Source organism: Macrotis lagotis, chromosome 8 (assembly GCF_037893015.1).
Source record: "Macrotis lagotis isolate mMagLag1 chromosome 8, bilby.v1.9.chrom.fasta, whole genome shotgun sequence".
Classification (NCBI taxonomy): domain Eukaryota; kingdom Metazoa; phylum Chordata; class Mammalia; order Peramelemorphia; family Peramelidae; genus Macrotis; species Macrotis lagotis.
This window is the reverse complement of record NC_133665.1, coordinates 117,150,871-117,166,994: the sequence shown is the minus strand read 5'-3', so window position 1 is coordinate 117,166,994 and position 16,124 is coordinate 117,150,871. Positions and strand designations below refer to the sequence as shown.

At 31.6% G+C, this 16,124-nt stretch overlaps 1 protein-coding gene across 1 annotated transcript in view; it reads right to left on the bottom strand.

The window, feature by feature from the left end:
• The window catches only part of ABCA13 (ATP binding cassette subfamily A member 13), a 493,610-nt gene that overhangs the window by 55,403 nt on the left and 422,083 nt on the right, over window positions 1-16,124 (bottom strand). Inside the window, exons 50-51 of the mRNA XM_074199032.1 lie at window positions 8,867-9,001; window positions 1,219-1,322 (exon numbers count right to left, since the gene is read on the bottom strand). Coding sequence (XP_074055133.1) covers window positions 1,219-1,322; window positions 8,867-9,001 — 239 coding nt within the window. The remainder of the gene's footprint in view (window positions 1-1,218; window positions 1,323-8,866; window positions 9,002-16,124) is intronic.

Here is a 16,124-nt window from a genome sequence, read left to right as displayed (position 1 = left end):
CCTGGAATGTTCTCCCTCCTCTTTCCTATCTGCCTTTCCTGTTTTCTTCAGGAACTCCCATCCTGCCTTCTGCACCTTACATAATTACAGGATACCTTTCTGCTCCTCTAACAAACACTGCTAATGCCTTCTTTTGGAGATTGCTTTTCAATGCATTCTGTATAGATCTCATATATATGTAACTCTATGTGTGTTAAAATCACAGTAAAATGGGAACTCCTTGAGAATAAAGACTGTTTTTAACTTTTCTTTGTAGCCTCGACATTTAGCACATAACCTGCCAAATCATATAGATGCTTTATAAATATCTGTTGATTTACAAAAGAAAAATTGGTAAAAACTACCATTGAATTAGTTAGAAAAATAAATAAATATTTATATAATTATAAAACAAAGAAAATCAAAAGGCAGATAAATCATAAGTGCAACCAGGTTATAATTAGGGAAAGGGATGAAGACTTTCAAATGCAAATTCTCTAATTTTGATAAATGTTGGTTTGAACTGAAGAAGTCACTTATTCTCTTTGAACCTCAATTTCCTTACTCTGAAATGAACATATTAATTTTTGACTTACATTATGGAGCGAATATATTAGTTAATGATATAGTATATTCTTCAAGACTCATTTACATTAAAGTTCTATATAATTTGCAAAGAGAAAAATAAATAATAAATAAATAAATAATAAATAAAAGCTCTTGATTAGCTAATTTGGACACTGATTTTAAATATACTTAGAACCACCCCTCATCTTAAACTGGCATTCTAGAATTTGCTGAGATTTGAGAGGCAACTAGGGGATATATGAATATAGTGGAAAAACCTCATTTTGAATCCTTTCTTACTTATTTTCATGATCCCGGGGAATGGCACTTAACCTCTCTCATTCTTAGTTTATGCATCTGTAAAATGGGGATAATAATAAGACTACCTCATCTTGTTTTTTTGAGGATCAAATAAGATAGTACTTAAAAAGCCATGCAAACCATAAGGGATTATATAAATCCTAACTATCATCATCATCATCATCATCATCCTATTTATTCTCTTGAAACACATGAACATAAAACATACATACATATTCAGTGTAACCATCATCATCATCATCATCATCATCATCATCATCATCATCATCATCATCATAAAAACTTTCTTTAGGTCCCTATTGATAACATAAATGTTAACTTTTATTATTCTAAAAATTTGAAACAACATACCTGTGTGAGGTAAGAACTGCAGCACATCCTTCCTGAACTTCCTTCATTATAGTTTTCCAGAGGTACCTCTTAGAGCCAGGATCCATCCCAGAACTGGGCTCATCCTGAGGGTGAAAATATGATTTTATAATGAACCTCTTGAATAAACAATAATCCAAGACCTTAGCTATTGTAGAAGAGTAATATATGGACTAAGCTACAGGGGGTATGATTATCTCCCTAGGAATCAGGTAATAATAATATAGTCCCATCCCTACTATCACTAACTACTGAGCTAAGAAACCTTATTCGAATCTCTTTCACTCTCTCTACCTTGGTTTTCTCATCGAAAAGTGAGGAAATTAGATGAGATTGACTCTATGGTTTCTTCTAGCACATTCTATAACTGTGGTTAAAAAAATCCGGATTACTTGACTAATAGAAGGAAAAATTTTACTCTAAGGAAAAAATGCTTTTCATAATATCAATATCAAACTATAAAGAGATTTTTTTAAAAGAGAAAATTTTTCATTATAGGTGGAATTTCAAGACAGAGAATCGTTTTTAAAGAAATCACACAAGTACACAATAAAAATTAGAAATTAATTATACTCCTTAACCCAATAATTTTGTTTGGAATATAATGTTTTACACAATTATTTCTATTTCATATTTATAATATCGTAACTCATAATATTAAAAAGGGGAAATTGGTATTTGTTAAAAATTTACAAAATATTCATTTATAATTGCAAAAAATAGAAGTAAAAATATATCACAATAAGATAATGGTTAAATAAATTTATGTTAAAATTATTATCAATCAAGAAACTTCTCTTAATTGCCTTATGATATAGTAGCTCCTAATATAAATTAATAAGTATTTATTGAATTATTAATATATTCCAGACAATGTGCTAATTGCTGAGGATTCAAAAACAGGCAAGCAACTATTCACTGCTCTAACAGAACTGTCATTCTAATGGAGGGGGATTGTGAAGGGGTAGAAGAATACTGGAAAGTTGAAGGGAAAAGAAGTAAAGCAATGTGGACTTGGTAAAGAAACTTTCAAAGAATCATGTGGAGGTCTTAGCAATGGCAAGTTAAGGCAAGAATTCACCTGTCAGAGAAAAGGAAATCACAACTAGAATCTAAATTTATGATGAGGCAGTAATGATTAAAGTAAGATAATGATGAGAAGACCACAGAGAAGTGGGGTAAGAGAAAGTTTACCAGTTGAAGCTGACACCTGAAGTAGATTATAAATTTTCTTAGATGAGTATAAATCTGTATTCTTTTAAGCTCTGCCTTCAGTTTTTATTATGTTTACTTATTTTATGATACGATTATCCATATGGAGATTAAAAATTTCTGCCTTCTGCACTTATTTATTTGCAACCTAGAACATGATACCTATAAAAGTTTAATATGATACAGGAAAAAAGATTTTTTGCTCACTACTTTTCATATTGAATGAAAAGTCCCTCTTTAACCACTGTTTTGTGTATTGAATTTCCCTTTTAAAAATATTTGATATATATTCTGCTTGGTTGTTTTTAAAATAACTTTCTTATAGGCTTACAATTTGCTGATGATATCTCTAAGTAAGTTAAATTTGTAGAGCACCTATGTGGGTGCCCTAAGAATTTCATGTATTCATTTTCTTTTCAAGTTATGTTTTGCTTTCAATATTCTTAGAATAAATAAGAATAGTTTTCTGAAATTCTAAATGTCCTGAAAAAATCCACAAAATTTTCCTTGCCATTTTTGAAAATGTCTTAGTCTTAAGCATTCTATACTTGATTTGTCCTATAATTCTTCCCTGTTTGCCTTAATTATACCTGAGGCCCTTTCCATTTAGAAAGGGCCTGATTTTATCCCTTCCAGTGTTTCTTCTTACAGTTTCTCCTCCAGTTAAAAAAAAAGCATCCTTTTTTTTTCAAAAAATCTATTGCTTTTCTATACACTACACAAGTATATCTAAACTATTTAGAAATTTCCTTTCCTTTCTGTTTCTTGAAGTTCTCATGACTGGTGTTTTCATTAGCTTGTCTTTCTCGCTTGCAATGCTCTATCTAATTCTTCATCTCTACCTCTTGACTCCCCTGATTTCCTTTAAATCTCAGCTAAAGTCATACATTCTGCAAGAAACCATTCTAAATTCATTTTAATCTTAGAGCTTTTCCTCTTAAATTATATCCACTTCATATATATTATTCATACATTTTTTCCATGTTGTCTCTCCATTAAACTTGAGAAAGGAGGTACTTTTTTTGTCTTTCTTTGTATCGCTGCATGTTAGCACAGTGACTGGTAAATAGAAAGTTCTTAATGAATAGTAATTGACTGAGACTATAATATAATTTGGATGGTTTTCTAACATAAATTCATTATACTTATCCTATTGTAACTTTCTTTCATGTCTTTTGTCTTTTTCCATTGTCCTTTGAGTTTCTGTTATGTTTTTTTCTTCAATGTTTTACTAAGCAAGAGATTAGTGTCATAGATGAAAACAGTTTAGCCTAGAGGGGGAAAAAAACCCTTTGAACATTGAGCAAAGATGCAGATTCAAGTCTCAGAACTTCATTCTATTAACTTTAGTTCAACTTTGAATTAATCTTTTTATTTGTAAAATATGGATGAGAACATTTGCACTCCTCACTTTGAGGAGCTATTAAAATTTTAAACTGAGTAAAAGCAAGTTATTTTGTATAACCCTAAAGTTATCACTAAACATCATTTCCCTTCCATATCATTTTCAAAAAAAAAGTTGATAGAAGTACAGAATATAAGATACAGAAAAATCTGAGGCAATTAAACTGATTCATACATGACAAAGGATCCCCTCTACAATGCCAATGATTGGCCAGAAAATCTCTACTGGGGGAAAACCTAATGGATTCTGGATTAGCCCAGTCTATTGTTCAATAACTTTAATTATCAGGGAAAGTCTTTTTATGAATCAAGTCTAAATTTTCTCCTCTATCACATCTATCAAACAAATTGAACTTAATTCCTCTCCATGTTTCAAATACCTAAAAAAGATATTATGTATCCCTAACTTCACTCCTACAAGATTACCAAGTTCTTCAACTATTTCTCATACAGAATAATGAAATAACTCACATTGAATTTTTTTCTTGTAAATAATCTACCTCTCCAAATTATATTTGTGAAATTTATTCTTTGAACCCATCTAAAGCTACAGTGATAATGATACTTACTTTTTCTTTGATATTTTCTTTAGTAAGACAGTACCACATACAACTGACCCTCTAATTTTTCAGTTAATATAGAATTAATCACATGAAGGAGTGGAAACAAATTTATTATTAACTCTACTCTCTTTGGTAACTGATATCTGCTTTTAAGTATGAAAAAAATCTTCATCATATTTTATTGTCTTTTGAAAATATCATTAAAAATTTACAAATATATTAGTTAGGACTGTAAAATTTAAAGATTTTCCCCACTGGAGATTTAACTCACATACAACAATTTAAAAAGTAGCTGATAGAACAATTTACATAGTGAGTCAGAATTAAAGGTTTTATGAAAGATAAATCCAGTTATTTTTCTATCACTATGACACAGCTTTAAAAATATTTCTTTAGTTTCTTATAATGAACTAAATGCAATCATAAAAACAACTTAATAAAAATTTATACAAGGAGTATGTCAACTGAAAGAAACAGCTGAAACTCAAAAGTAATGACTTTAAATGGAAAAAAATCACTAAATATTAAAAAAATTCTCAAAAATCCTTCCTTTAAGCTGAAATTAACCAGATAATACTCAGGACATAAATAAAGACAGATTTCTAGTCTTCTAGCAAATCAATATTAGTCTGTCATATAACTAACAGTCATATAATATTTAGGGAATTTAAAATGGTATAAGATTTGCTTTCAAGTCAGTTGAACCTGTGAATTTTCTCATGAATTATTATACAAAATTATCTCCATCAGATCATCATAATTTTCCTTAAAGACCCAAGAGTAATAACACATATAATGTAGCAGATGATGCCAAAACATAGAAAGAATCTGCAGTAATAATTAAAGAAAGATAGAATTCATAATGCCTAAGATCTGGTTATTTCTCTGTGCTATTCACTAAAATATTTGAACATTGTTCTTATTACATTAAAAAAAATCCAATCAGTTAAAATAGAAACTCTATGAGAAACTTAATCTTGTAATTCTGATTAAAATAAAATTGTAAAAATCAATTTCTAAACATAGCCTCTCTTCATCTGGCAGGATTTACTTCAATTGAATTACCTTTTCCACAAATATTTATTAAAATACCTATATAATAATTATATAAAACTTTTCTAAGACTCTTAACTCAAACTTAATGCAGATGCTTTTGAGTCTAAAAATAAGACTAAAATATATTCTTAAAGCCAATGATACTCCTATTGGTACTTCAATTATGCCATTCCATTCTTTCCAGTATAATGGCACTTACTCTTCAAAACTGGCTCATTTAAACCAATTTACTTTCCAATTATTTTGGCAAACATTCAAAGTAATCCTTTCTGAAGTTTAACTTTCTATTTAAAACTATCTAGAATAATTCTAAAAGAAACTTGCACATTATAGAATGAAGATAGCCAAGTAAAGAGTTATACATTTTTTCAAGTTTAATCTTACATAAAATGATAAAAATATTTTTTCTTCCATTATTATAGACATTATTTTACACAAGGAAAGCTCATTTCCTTCAGTCATTTGCGAGATACTCATCAGGTGTTTTTTAACGAAAAATTTAAAGTATATCCAATACATTAGAAAAGGAATATTTTGTCAAATTTGTAATACCCTTCTCATAAACTATCCTAATTTGTTTTCAATATTGATACACCTAGGGGCAGCTAGGTGGCACAATGGATAGAGCACCAGCCCTGGAGTCAGGAGGACCTGAGTTCAAATTTGACCTCAGATGCTTAATAATTACCCAGCCCCCTACCTGGGGCAATTCATTTAACCCCACTTATATATATTGATACAACCAGTACAATCATAACTAAAGAAAGGGAAATGACATAATTCTTAAGGAGTTTTACTAAATAAACCTAAAAATTAAAATATTTATCTTTTATGACTGCAATTAATCAATGTTTGATTTGTTTCATTAGCTGAGCACCTAAAATAATTGATAGGAAAAAAATAATTGATAGGAATACATGTAGTAAGTAAATCTGCTGAATAACCAACAAATGGTAGGAAAGGGGGGAGAGGCAAAGTATTTGCAATTCTATTTGATTTTTTTCATTAGATTTTGGGTATATATCATAAAACCAACAGTCATATAACATTTAGGGAACTGAATGCATAAAGATGTAACAGGACTTCTACAAGCATTTATCCTGTGATGTTGCAAAATTACTTTATTAAATGAGTTATTTTATACAATATGAACAATATAATTACAATTGCAAAAACATTACAACAAAGATTGACTGATTTTCAAGATTTCTAAATCAGGGTCTGACTGTATTTTTTATGTAGAATTGTCTTTGCATGAAACCAAAAAGGAATGGCATAAAAATGAGGGCTTCTGTAGCAACTTTATTTTTGCTGATCTGGTAGAAGAGTCAATAGGTACCATGAATTCACTTGTATGATCATATTATTTCATTTTTTAGTTTGCTAAAACTTTATAGGAATTCCCATCTAGTGTGTTGGCCATCCTTCCCGACTTTTCATCATTTGAAAATCCATAAATATTCTATATATTCCTTCAATAAATATATAATATCCCTTGTATTAACTAGTCTTTTGTGGGAAAAAATGGGATTAATCTGCCATGACTATTTTTATGCTTTGTTTTTGATTCATATACACATGGTACATTGGGTATTCTTTTAATAATATATATATATATATATATATATATATATAATTTTGACAAAATCCAAGTCAAACTTCGAGACTTATAGTTCAGAAATATAACTCTTTTCATTTTTTTTATGAAAATTGGAGTAACAATTATCCTCATATAACCCTAAAAGACATCTTTCATTCTCCACATACTTTTTAAAAGACAGGTCTAAGTTTCAATCTTGAGAAGATTCCAATTTTATAATACTTCTCCCTCCAGAGATTTGTCCATTTCAGAATAAGTATTCAAAGATTTGTTATAGCTGAGAAATGCAAAAACTCAGAATGAGAGTGTAGTCCTAAAAACAAGATTGTAATATATGAGCAAAATACTAAAGCATTACCCTATGTTAGTTGCTGCTGGTTTCCCCTCCAAGCAGAAGGGGGATGTCTGAAAACAGAGATCATTGAGGAAGAGGGTGTGGTTTAGACTACAGAGGTATTAAGTTTCCTTCCTACTCTAAAAGTTATTTCATTTACTGCCACTAATATCTGAAAACATAGCCAATATAGGAGTGTCTACACTGAAATAACAATAGGCTCAAGGTACCAATAAGTCCTTTTTTTAGGACTAAGACTATAAGAAGTCCACTAAAATATATTTAGCTAATAGATGTATATTCCCTTTAATTGCCAATATGAGTATATTTATAGCTATAGTAATTTTTAATTTGATAAAAGTTTTTTTGTTCCTTCTTCTTCTTCTTAGAAGGAATCTCTATCCTCCCATTCTTTCATTTATTATACTCAAGGGAAACTGGTAATTAAAGGGTAGCAAAATACTAAGATTTTTCCTTTTCTTTAAATTACCTTGGTGATCTTTACTGCCCTTAATTAATTTGGGAAGTTGAGACCAATCAAATCTGACATTTGGTTATTATACTGAACTAATGTTATGTCATTTAGGTGCCTCAACTTGACTAAAGAAAATGCTTTCAAACTAGCAACAATATTTTAAATTCCATGATAGTATTCTTAATGCCTTAGAAAAGAACAGCCAAATTTGGAAATATGTTAAACAAGATTGTACATGTATAATTTTTACCAGATTGTTTCCCTCCATGAGAAGGGGCTAGGGAAGGGAGGTGGTAGAAAAATATGGAACTCATAAATCTGAAAATGGTTGGATGTTGGAAAAACTTTTACATGTAATTGGAAAAATAAAATAAAATTTTAATTGGAAAAACCCAAAAGAATAGTCATAGAGAAATTTGGTATTTTCTCACTAATGTATAACATGAAAATGAAATTGAAAATGTATATACTATATAAATAACTCAACTAGATCTTTGCATATCATGTTTTATATTAAATTAAATATAATAAAGGTTTATTGTTGAATGGAGGATGAGGATGGTGATGGAATGATCCAGACAAAATATTTCAGAGAAATTTGAGAAAATATCTAGCACAGTGTATAGTTTCACTGAATAGTTTATATTAGCAGTATATCAAAATATAACAACTTATCAGTGAACAAACCTTTAATATGTTTATGTTATACATTACCACGTAAAATTCATGCATAAGGAAAAACACTGAGAAAAGGAAAAAAATATGAGACTTAAAAGAGGAGAAAGAGGGAACTGGGAATATATTGGCTACTAGATATTCACCAATTTAAGGGTTCATTTTGGGACAGGGTTAGTACTAAGACAATATATAAAATAGATAATAATGACAAGATATTATCATTTCTACTTGACAAAGAATGTCAAGTTAAAAGAACAAGTCATTTCATGTTTCAAGAGCATCAGTTTGATAATATTCACACTTCTTACCAATAAGAGAATTTCAGGTTTTCCCACCAAAGCCAGAGCAGTGGATAATTTTCTCTTGGTTCCTCCACTGTAAGTATTCACTGGTTTTCCAATATGAGCCTCAAGGTGTAGTCTATGAACAAGTTCTCTAGCAACCTAAAGGAAAGACATTTTGTTAGCTTCTCATGCTAAATATATTTTGGCTTGTATATATAAGCTCTTTGAGGTCAGGGACAATTTTGTGTTTTTGGTTTTATATACTCAGTGTCTAAAGTAAAGATGCTTGCACATAGGAGATGGGTCATAAATATTTAATGAAATTATTTTTATTTAAATTTTTTAATTTTAATTTTATTTCCTCTCTAAACATGAAATCATTATTTTCCAAGTAACAAAAAGATTTGCAAATAAACCATGTTAATTATTATCAAAGAGAACCAGAAATTGGTGGAAATAAGATCAGCTGTTATTCATTATTTCATCGATTGTCCCACCTCCATACACTCACAAATTCTGTCCCCATCACCTGGAGTACAAGATTTCCTCATCTCCACATGTAAAAATATTTTTTTTTGCTTCAAATTCCATTCTAGGAGCTGTAAAAAGTGAGGAGATCTTCTCTGTGAGGGATGAGGATGACGATGAGAATGCTAATAGCCAATGCTTATAGAATACTTTAAGGTTTGCAAAATGCTTTACATGAAACTACATTTGATCCTCCTTCTAAATTGCTCAGGATCACAGAGATGGTATGTATCTGAGGCAGTATGAAATAAATAAATAAATAAATAATATTTATATCATATTTCAAGTTTGCAAAACACTTTACAAATATTATCTCATTTTGTTCTCACAACAACCATATAAGATAGATAACTATTTACACCCATTTTTCAGATGAGAAAACCAAGGCTTAGGTTAAAGGAATTTCTCAGGTTCACCCAGTTAGAATCTGAGGCTGGATTCTTCCTGGCTACAAGTCCAATTCTATTCAGTTTAATTCATAGTTATCAAAGTCAGTTGTTCCTATCATGGAACCCATGACAATATCTGTCTTCTGAAAAATGAATCAGCTTGAGTATTAGAAATATACCTATTTAATTTACTTGTGGGGCAGGGGCAGGGGAGGGGAGAGAGAGAAGAGAGAGAGAGAGAGAGAGAGAGAGAGAGAGAGACAGAGAGACAGAGAGACAGAGAGACAGAGAGACAGAGAGACAGAGAGAGAGAGAGAGAGAAATGGGGGGGGGAGGAAGAGAGAGAGAAGGAAAGGGAAAGAGAGGGAGAGGAGAGGGAAAGGTTTCCATTAAGTATGATTATGAAGTATATAAAACCTCCCAATGCAAAGATTCTGTTTGCAGCATAATGACTATTTTTGCTATGTATTACCAGAGGTCCAATACAGCCATGACTCGAGATCAGTTTACAAATCAGAAGAAATACAGCAAAGGTTAAAATCCCGACTTTGGCATCTAGGAGAGCAGACAACGCCCTGACCGGGGTATGACTTACCTTTAAATTATCTTGATGCTTCCCCACCACCACCACTTCCAGGTAGTTAGAGATAAACAATAACATAGAATGAGCCACATGTTTACATTATGCTGAAAACATAGTTGATGAGTCCTGCTACTTTGCCAATACCCTTATAGCTCCCTTGTGTGGCTTGACCCAGTATCTTCTGTATTTTAGTAACAATAACTGCTGGGAACTAAACCATATTTTTCCCTACTTTTTTATCTGACTCTCTCAACAACCTGTGAAGGTGATAAATTATTATTATCCTTATACAGTTAACAAGTTACAGAGCTCTCTGGAATCTTTTTTTTTTCCATCCTTTGATCTGGAAGTAAAAGAAAAACAATTTCCTGGGTTCTGACCAGAGGATCAGGTATTCCAACAATAAAATATGTACATATACTAAATAAAGTTTTTTCTTCTATTAACCTACTAAACTTGGATACCCTGCTTTCATTTCTTCCCTAAAGATTGAATAAAATATATCCACAATTTAGGTGCTTTAGAAGTCTCTAGATAACTGGTTTTACTCGCACTCCCTTATTGATGAGTTGGGAAAGAAAGGCACTAGTTCCTGGGACTGGCTTGGCTTAAGATAGGGCAGAACCTTTCTCTAAGATCAGACCTGAAGGAAGAGAGGGACAAAGATAAGTCTCAAGACTTCATCTGTCAGGATATTTGCACAGAAGCTTAAAATCTTCTTCCTCTCCTATGGCCCTTATCCAAACTGACCCCCCCCCAAAGGATTCATTTAGCTGCAATAAAAAATGCTACCAAGGATTTTTATTGATGTAAATAACTTTGGAATTTGTTTAATTACCATGGGATATGGCTAATAACTGTTAGAATTATAAAAGGAGTCTAATTATCTACTGTAAGTTTTATTTACTGAATGACTACTGCTCACTGATTCTCAGTGGTCAAAGTTTATTATTCATGTAACAAGGTCATCTGCACATAACTTAAAAAAATACAGGGAACATTATTAAAGACTTGACCAAAAAGCTAAAACGTTTCATCGAATCTAGACTAAAATCAGAGCAGAGGGGCGGCTAGGTGGCTCAGTGGATAGAGCAGCAGCCCTGGAATCAGGAATACCTGAGTTCAGATTTGACCTCAGACACTTAATAATTACCTATCTCGGTGGTCTTGGGGCAAGCCACTTAACCCCATTGCCTTGCAAAAACCTAAAATAAATCAAAACAGAGAATATATTTGTAATGTAATTTTGTTTACAAATTATTTCTTGGAAGAAAGAATTTTAGGACAAGAATTGTTTTGTCTGAGGGGAAATCTAGCAAGAAGATCTATTTCATGACCTGGTACATAATAAATCCTTAATTCTTTTGAATGAGTGAGTGAATGAAATAAATAATGAGGTTTTATGATTCTTTTGATATTTTAAATTGTCACTGATGTCCTCCTCTACGATGAGACAAAGTTGCACGTACCTTCTCCTGTTGTAACACATTCCACCTAGCCTACTTTTAAGTGTAAAATGAGTTTCCATGTGGATTCTTCTCTGTTTGAGTGTTATTCCTAACCCAGTGAGTCTGCAAAGAAACCATAGAAAAACAAAGTTGCCTTGCTGGTCTCTGAGCACACCTCAAATGGTTTCCTCTTGTTTGCTTAGTAGGTCCTTGTTTCCTTAACTTCAACTTGGGATTTCCTGGAAAACACTCTAAATACCTACAGTCAATTGTAGAAATGTTTGTCATAGCTATACATTTTTTAATTTTTTTTAGGTTTTTTTGTTCTTGCAAGGCAATGGGGTTAAGTGGCTCGCCCAAGGTCACACAGCTAGGTAATTATTAAGTGTCTGAGACTGGATTTGAACTCAGATACTCCTGACTCCAGGGCTGGTGCTCCATCCACTGTGCCTCCTAGCTGTCCCCACATTTTTAACCTATGCCATGTAACTTGCTTTCTCAACAGAGGGAGTAGGGTGGAAGAAAGGGAGAGAATTTGGAACTCAAAGTTTTGGAAATAAATGTTGAAACTTGCTTTTGCATGTAGCTGGGGGAAGAATTTAAAAATAAAAATATATATAGTCATATTTTCTTCAAGTGAGAGAATAAGACTTGCTACTTTCTTCTTCAATTATAAAATTATACTTATTTTATATTTCCTCTTCAAATCAACAGAGATTGTAATCATTATAGTCTCTTTGCTATATCTGTTTAAAGAAAAACTTCCTTAGAACCCATACTGCTATTCTAAAACCATTGCAAAGTAGTTTTAAATACATTAACCCATTGCAGGTAGTAGTAGAAAGCAAACTGGATCTGAACTCAAGAGTCCTTCAGTTCAAATTCCACTTCTGATTATTATTACTTGAAGGACCTTGGGAAAGTGATTTATTCTCTCTGGGGCTGAGTGGCTTCATCTATAAAATAAGAAAGTTAGACTTGATAACTCCAGAGGTCACTTCTTGTTCTAAATTGTGAAGGAATGATGGGGGGAGTGAATTAGCAGGAATTATGATAAGGCACTTAACAAATATTATTCCCTTTGACCTTCACAACAATCCTGAAGTGGGTGTTGCATTTTCTCCATTTTACTATGAAGAAATGTGAGGCAAATAAAATTTAAAAGACTTGCCAGAATCTCATATCATAGAAGTGCCAGAGGAACATTTGAACTCGGGTTGATCTACCCACCTTCTCCTCTATGATTCAAGCCTTAGGAGAGAAAAATTCTCAATGAAATAGACAGTTTATCATTATCTCTATTTTATAGACTTAGAGAGATCAAGTGTTTTTTTTAGATTATAGTAAAACTCTACAAAGATGGGATTAATATCCAAAATTTCTGGTTCAAAAATTCAGCATTTTTCCATGTCTTATATAAAGAGTCATTCTTTACCATTGTAAAGTATTATTCCATTTTATTGAAAACTTATTTTTCTACAACATATAACTTTATTTTAAAGTATATTTTAAAACATTAGTTACTTACTATATAAAAGATATCTACAAAGGGACAACACAATAAAAAAGTTTGCAAGCCATGAAACTAGGCACTTTCTTGGATAAAACCTGATTATCAATAGGTGTTTTTTAAAAACTTTCTCTTTTTTGCTCAAGGAAGTTTTTGCTGTCTCTAACCATGATACATCTTAAAATTTAAAAGATGCAGATGTCTGGCCAAAGGTCGTCAGCAAACTGCTTGTAACTCCAGTGTTAAAAATATTTACAGGGTTTCTCATGTTGCTCCTTGAGTTATTGCCCCTTAAATTCTCTATTGAGAGAATCTTATCTTTTACTGCAGCAAACTTGTCTCATAGTACTTACTTCCACTAATCTTAGAATAGTAGAAAATTATTAAGAAAATAATGTTATGCACATAAGATTGTCCATAATGATAAAAGTCTCCTTGTGATCAATTAAAATAAAATCTTCTTTTAAATTCATGCTGCTATTCAAATCTATTCTCGTCTCATTTTCCTTATCCCAACTAATGAATGATTGAAATTATGTTTTTTTAACCATCTGATAGCACACATCTTATCTTTGGAAAAATAAGAACAACTCTCTGGAGTTAGCCTTTTGACTAAGGAGCTAAACCTCTAGACATTAACAACGTCATCACTTTTGAAAACTATCTATATATGATATAGACCGATAGAGAGATCCATAAATGGATAGGGGTAGAGATATACAACGTATGTGTCTTCTGTGAAAGTTGCTTTCAGAAATGGTTAAGTAGCATTTAAAATTTATTGTCACTTCCTTAATAGTTGTATGATTCTGGACAAGGCACTTCAATGCTATTTGCTTCTATTTACTGTAAAATAAGAATAACAAATGACCTACCTCCCAGTGTTTGTGTGAAGATCAAATGACATAGTATTTGTCCGTGTCTGGACATCAGAGGCATTGAATAAAAGTATAGTGCCAATGATCCAAAACAAATCCAAAAGACTCATGGTGGGAATTGCTAATAGCATCCAGAGAAAGAGCTTTGCAGATCAAAGCATACTATTTTCACTTTGGTTTTGGTTTTTGCTTTCCTGTTTTTTCCTTTTTTTCTGATTTTTCTTTTACAACATGACTAATATAGAAATATGTTTAACATAATTATATTTAAACTATTTCAGATTATTTGGTGTCTTGGGGAAAAGGGAGGAAAGGAAGAGATAAAAATTTGGAACTCAAAGTTTTACAAAAATGAATATTGAAAATTAACTTTACATGTAATTGGAAAAAATAAAATACTATTAAGTTTAAAATATATTGCCTTCCCTCTCTTTCCCCATTTAAATGTGACTACATGTTTTATCTGTTCATCTCAAATAATAACTAATTTCATTTTGAAAGACTGAATAATGTACTTTATCATCCTTTATGATTATACAATCAAATAAATCAATGAGCATTCTAGGACAGGTAGTTCATACCAAGTACAGATGATAGAAATGAGTAGAAATTATTAGACAGGAGAATCATAGTATATAGAAATCACAGTACATAGTAATATCATAGATTTAAGAAGGAAATAGACATTGATGTCACTTATTTGTTGTCTTCATAAAGTTTCTGATCCTTTTCTCTCTCTTGCAAAAACATATAATCATATGAAAGAGAATATCTTGAATCTGTTTTTAAGAGAATTCCAAATCAAGGAAAGGTGCCAGTAACTTAGAACTAATAGCCTCATGGATGAGGCACAAATGTATTGAATTCCTTTAGTTCTCTAAGAATATTCTTTTCAGAAAGCCAACCGATTTGAAGTAGCTCTAACAAGAAAATCCCAGTTTGCTACATTTCCTGATATAGTTTTCTATTTTAGATAATGAAAAACTCTCTACCTGAGGAGCTGCTACTGAGGGATATCACCTAGATTGTGATGTGCCAGAAAGGAAGGAAAACCTTTTGATTATTAGATATGCTTATCATAAGAACACCACAGTCGTTGTAGCAGTAAAAGGCAAAAATGATAAGAAATTTGATGGTAAAAACACCATTGAATAGAAATAATAGATGGAAGTGGTGCCACAGGATTTTCTGTAATACTGTCAAATATCCATGGTCATGTCAATGGGGGTTATCTATACCAATTCAGATTATATTATCTCTATTCTTTAGTAGACAGTTCATCCAGATGTAGACTAAAATTTTCATCATACTCTGGCCAACCTAGGGATAAACTTCTCCAGACTTAGCTAGGCTCATTCTCTGAAAAGGAAAATAGAATCTATCCCTAGACCTGTATTTGGAAAGCCTTGCCAGATTTGTGCTCTCTTTGCATAGTCTATGAGAATATAAGAAAACTTTCACACCTTAAGGCAGTAATGGAAGAGCATCTTAATGAAGGAAGTAAGGAGATTTAATATACATTTCTTGATCTCCTATAAATTGAAATCCAGAGCTCTATAATTTAACCTCTGTTTATGTTGTTTTTATGTATTTCCTATCAAAGAAATCCCTAGGAAGCATATTATAGATAGAAGACCCCCTAAATAGTTGTACTACTTTATTGAAATCCCTGCAGAGATGCCACTGTGAGTATGGGTAGCAATCACTGCTAGCTGCACATGTAATCAAAACCATGAAAATGTCTTACAATTAAGCTATACAAGGATGTCCCACACACACAAGCTGAGCATCATAGTATGGTTTGTGCAATGCCAAAAAACCCTGCTTTAAAAAAAAACAAAACTACTCATCAGTCCAATGTGGAATTGCCACAAATCACTAACTGACTTATGATCCCTACCATAAAAGGCAATTCTTCAGACTTGAAAATAAAGATGAGGACATTA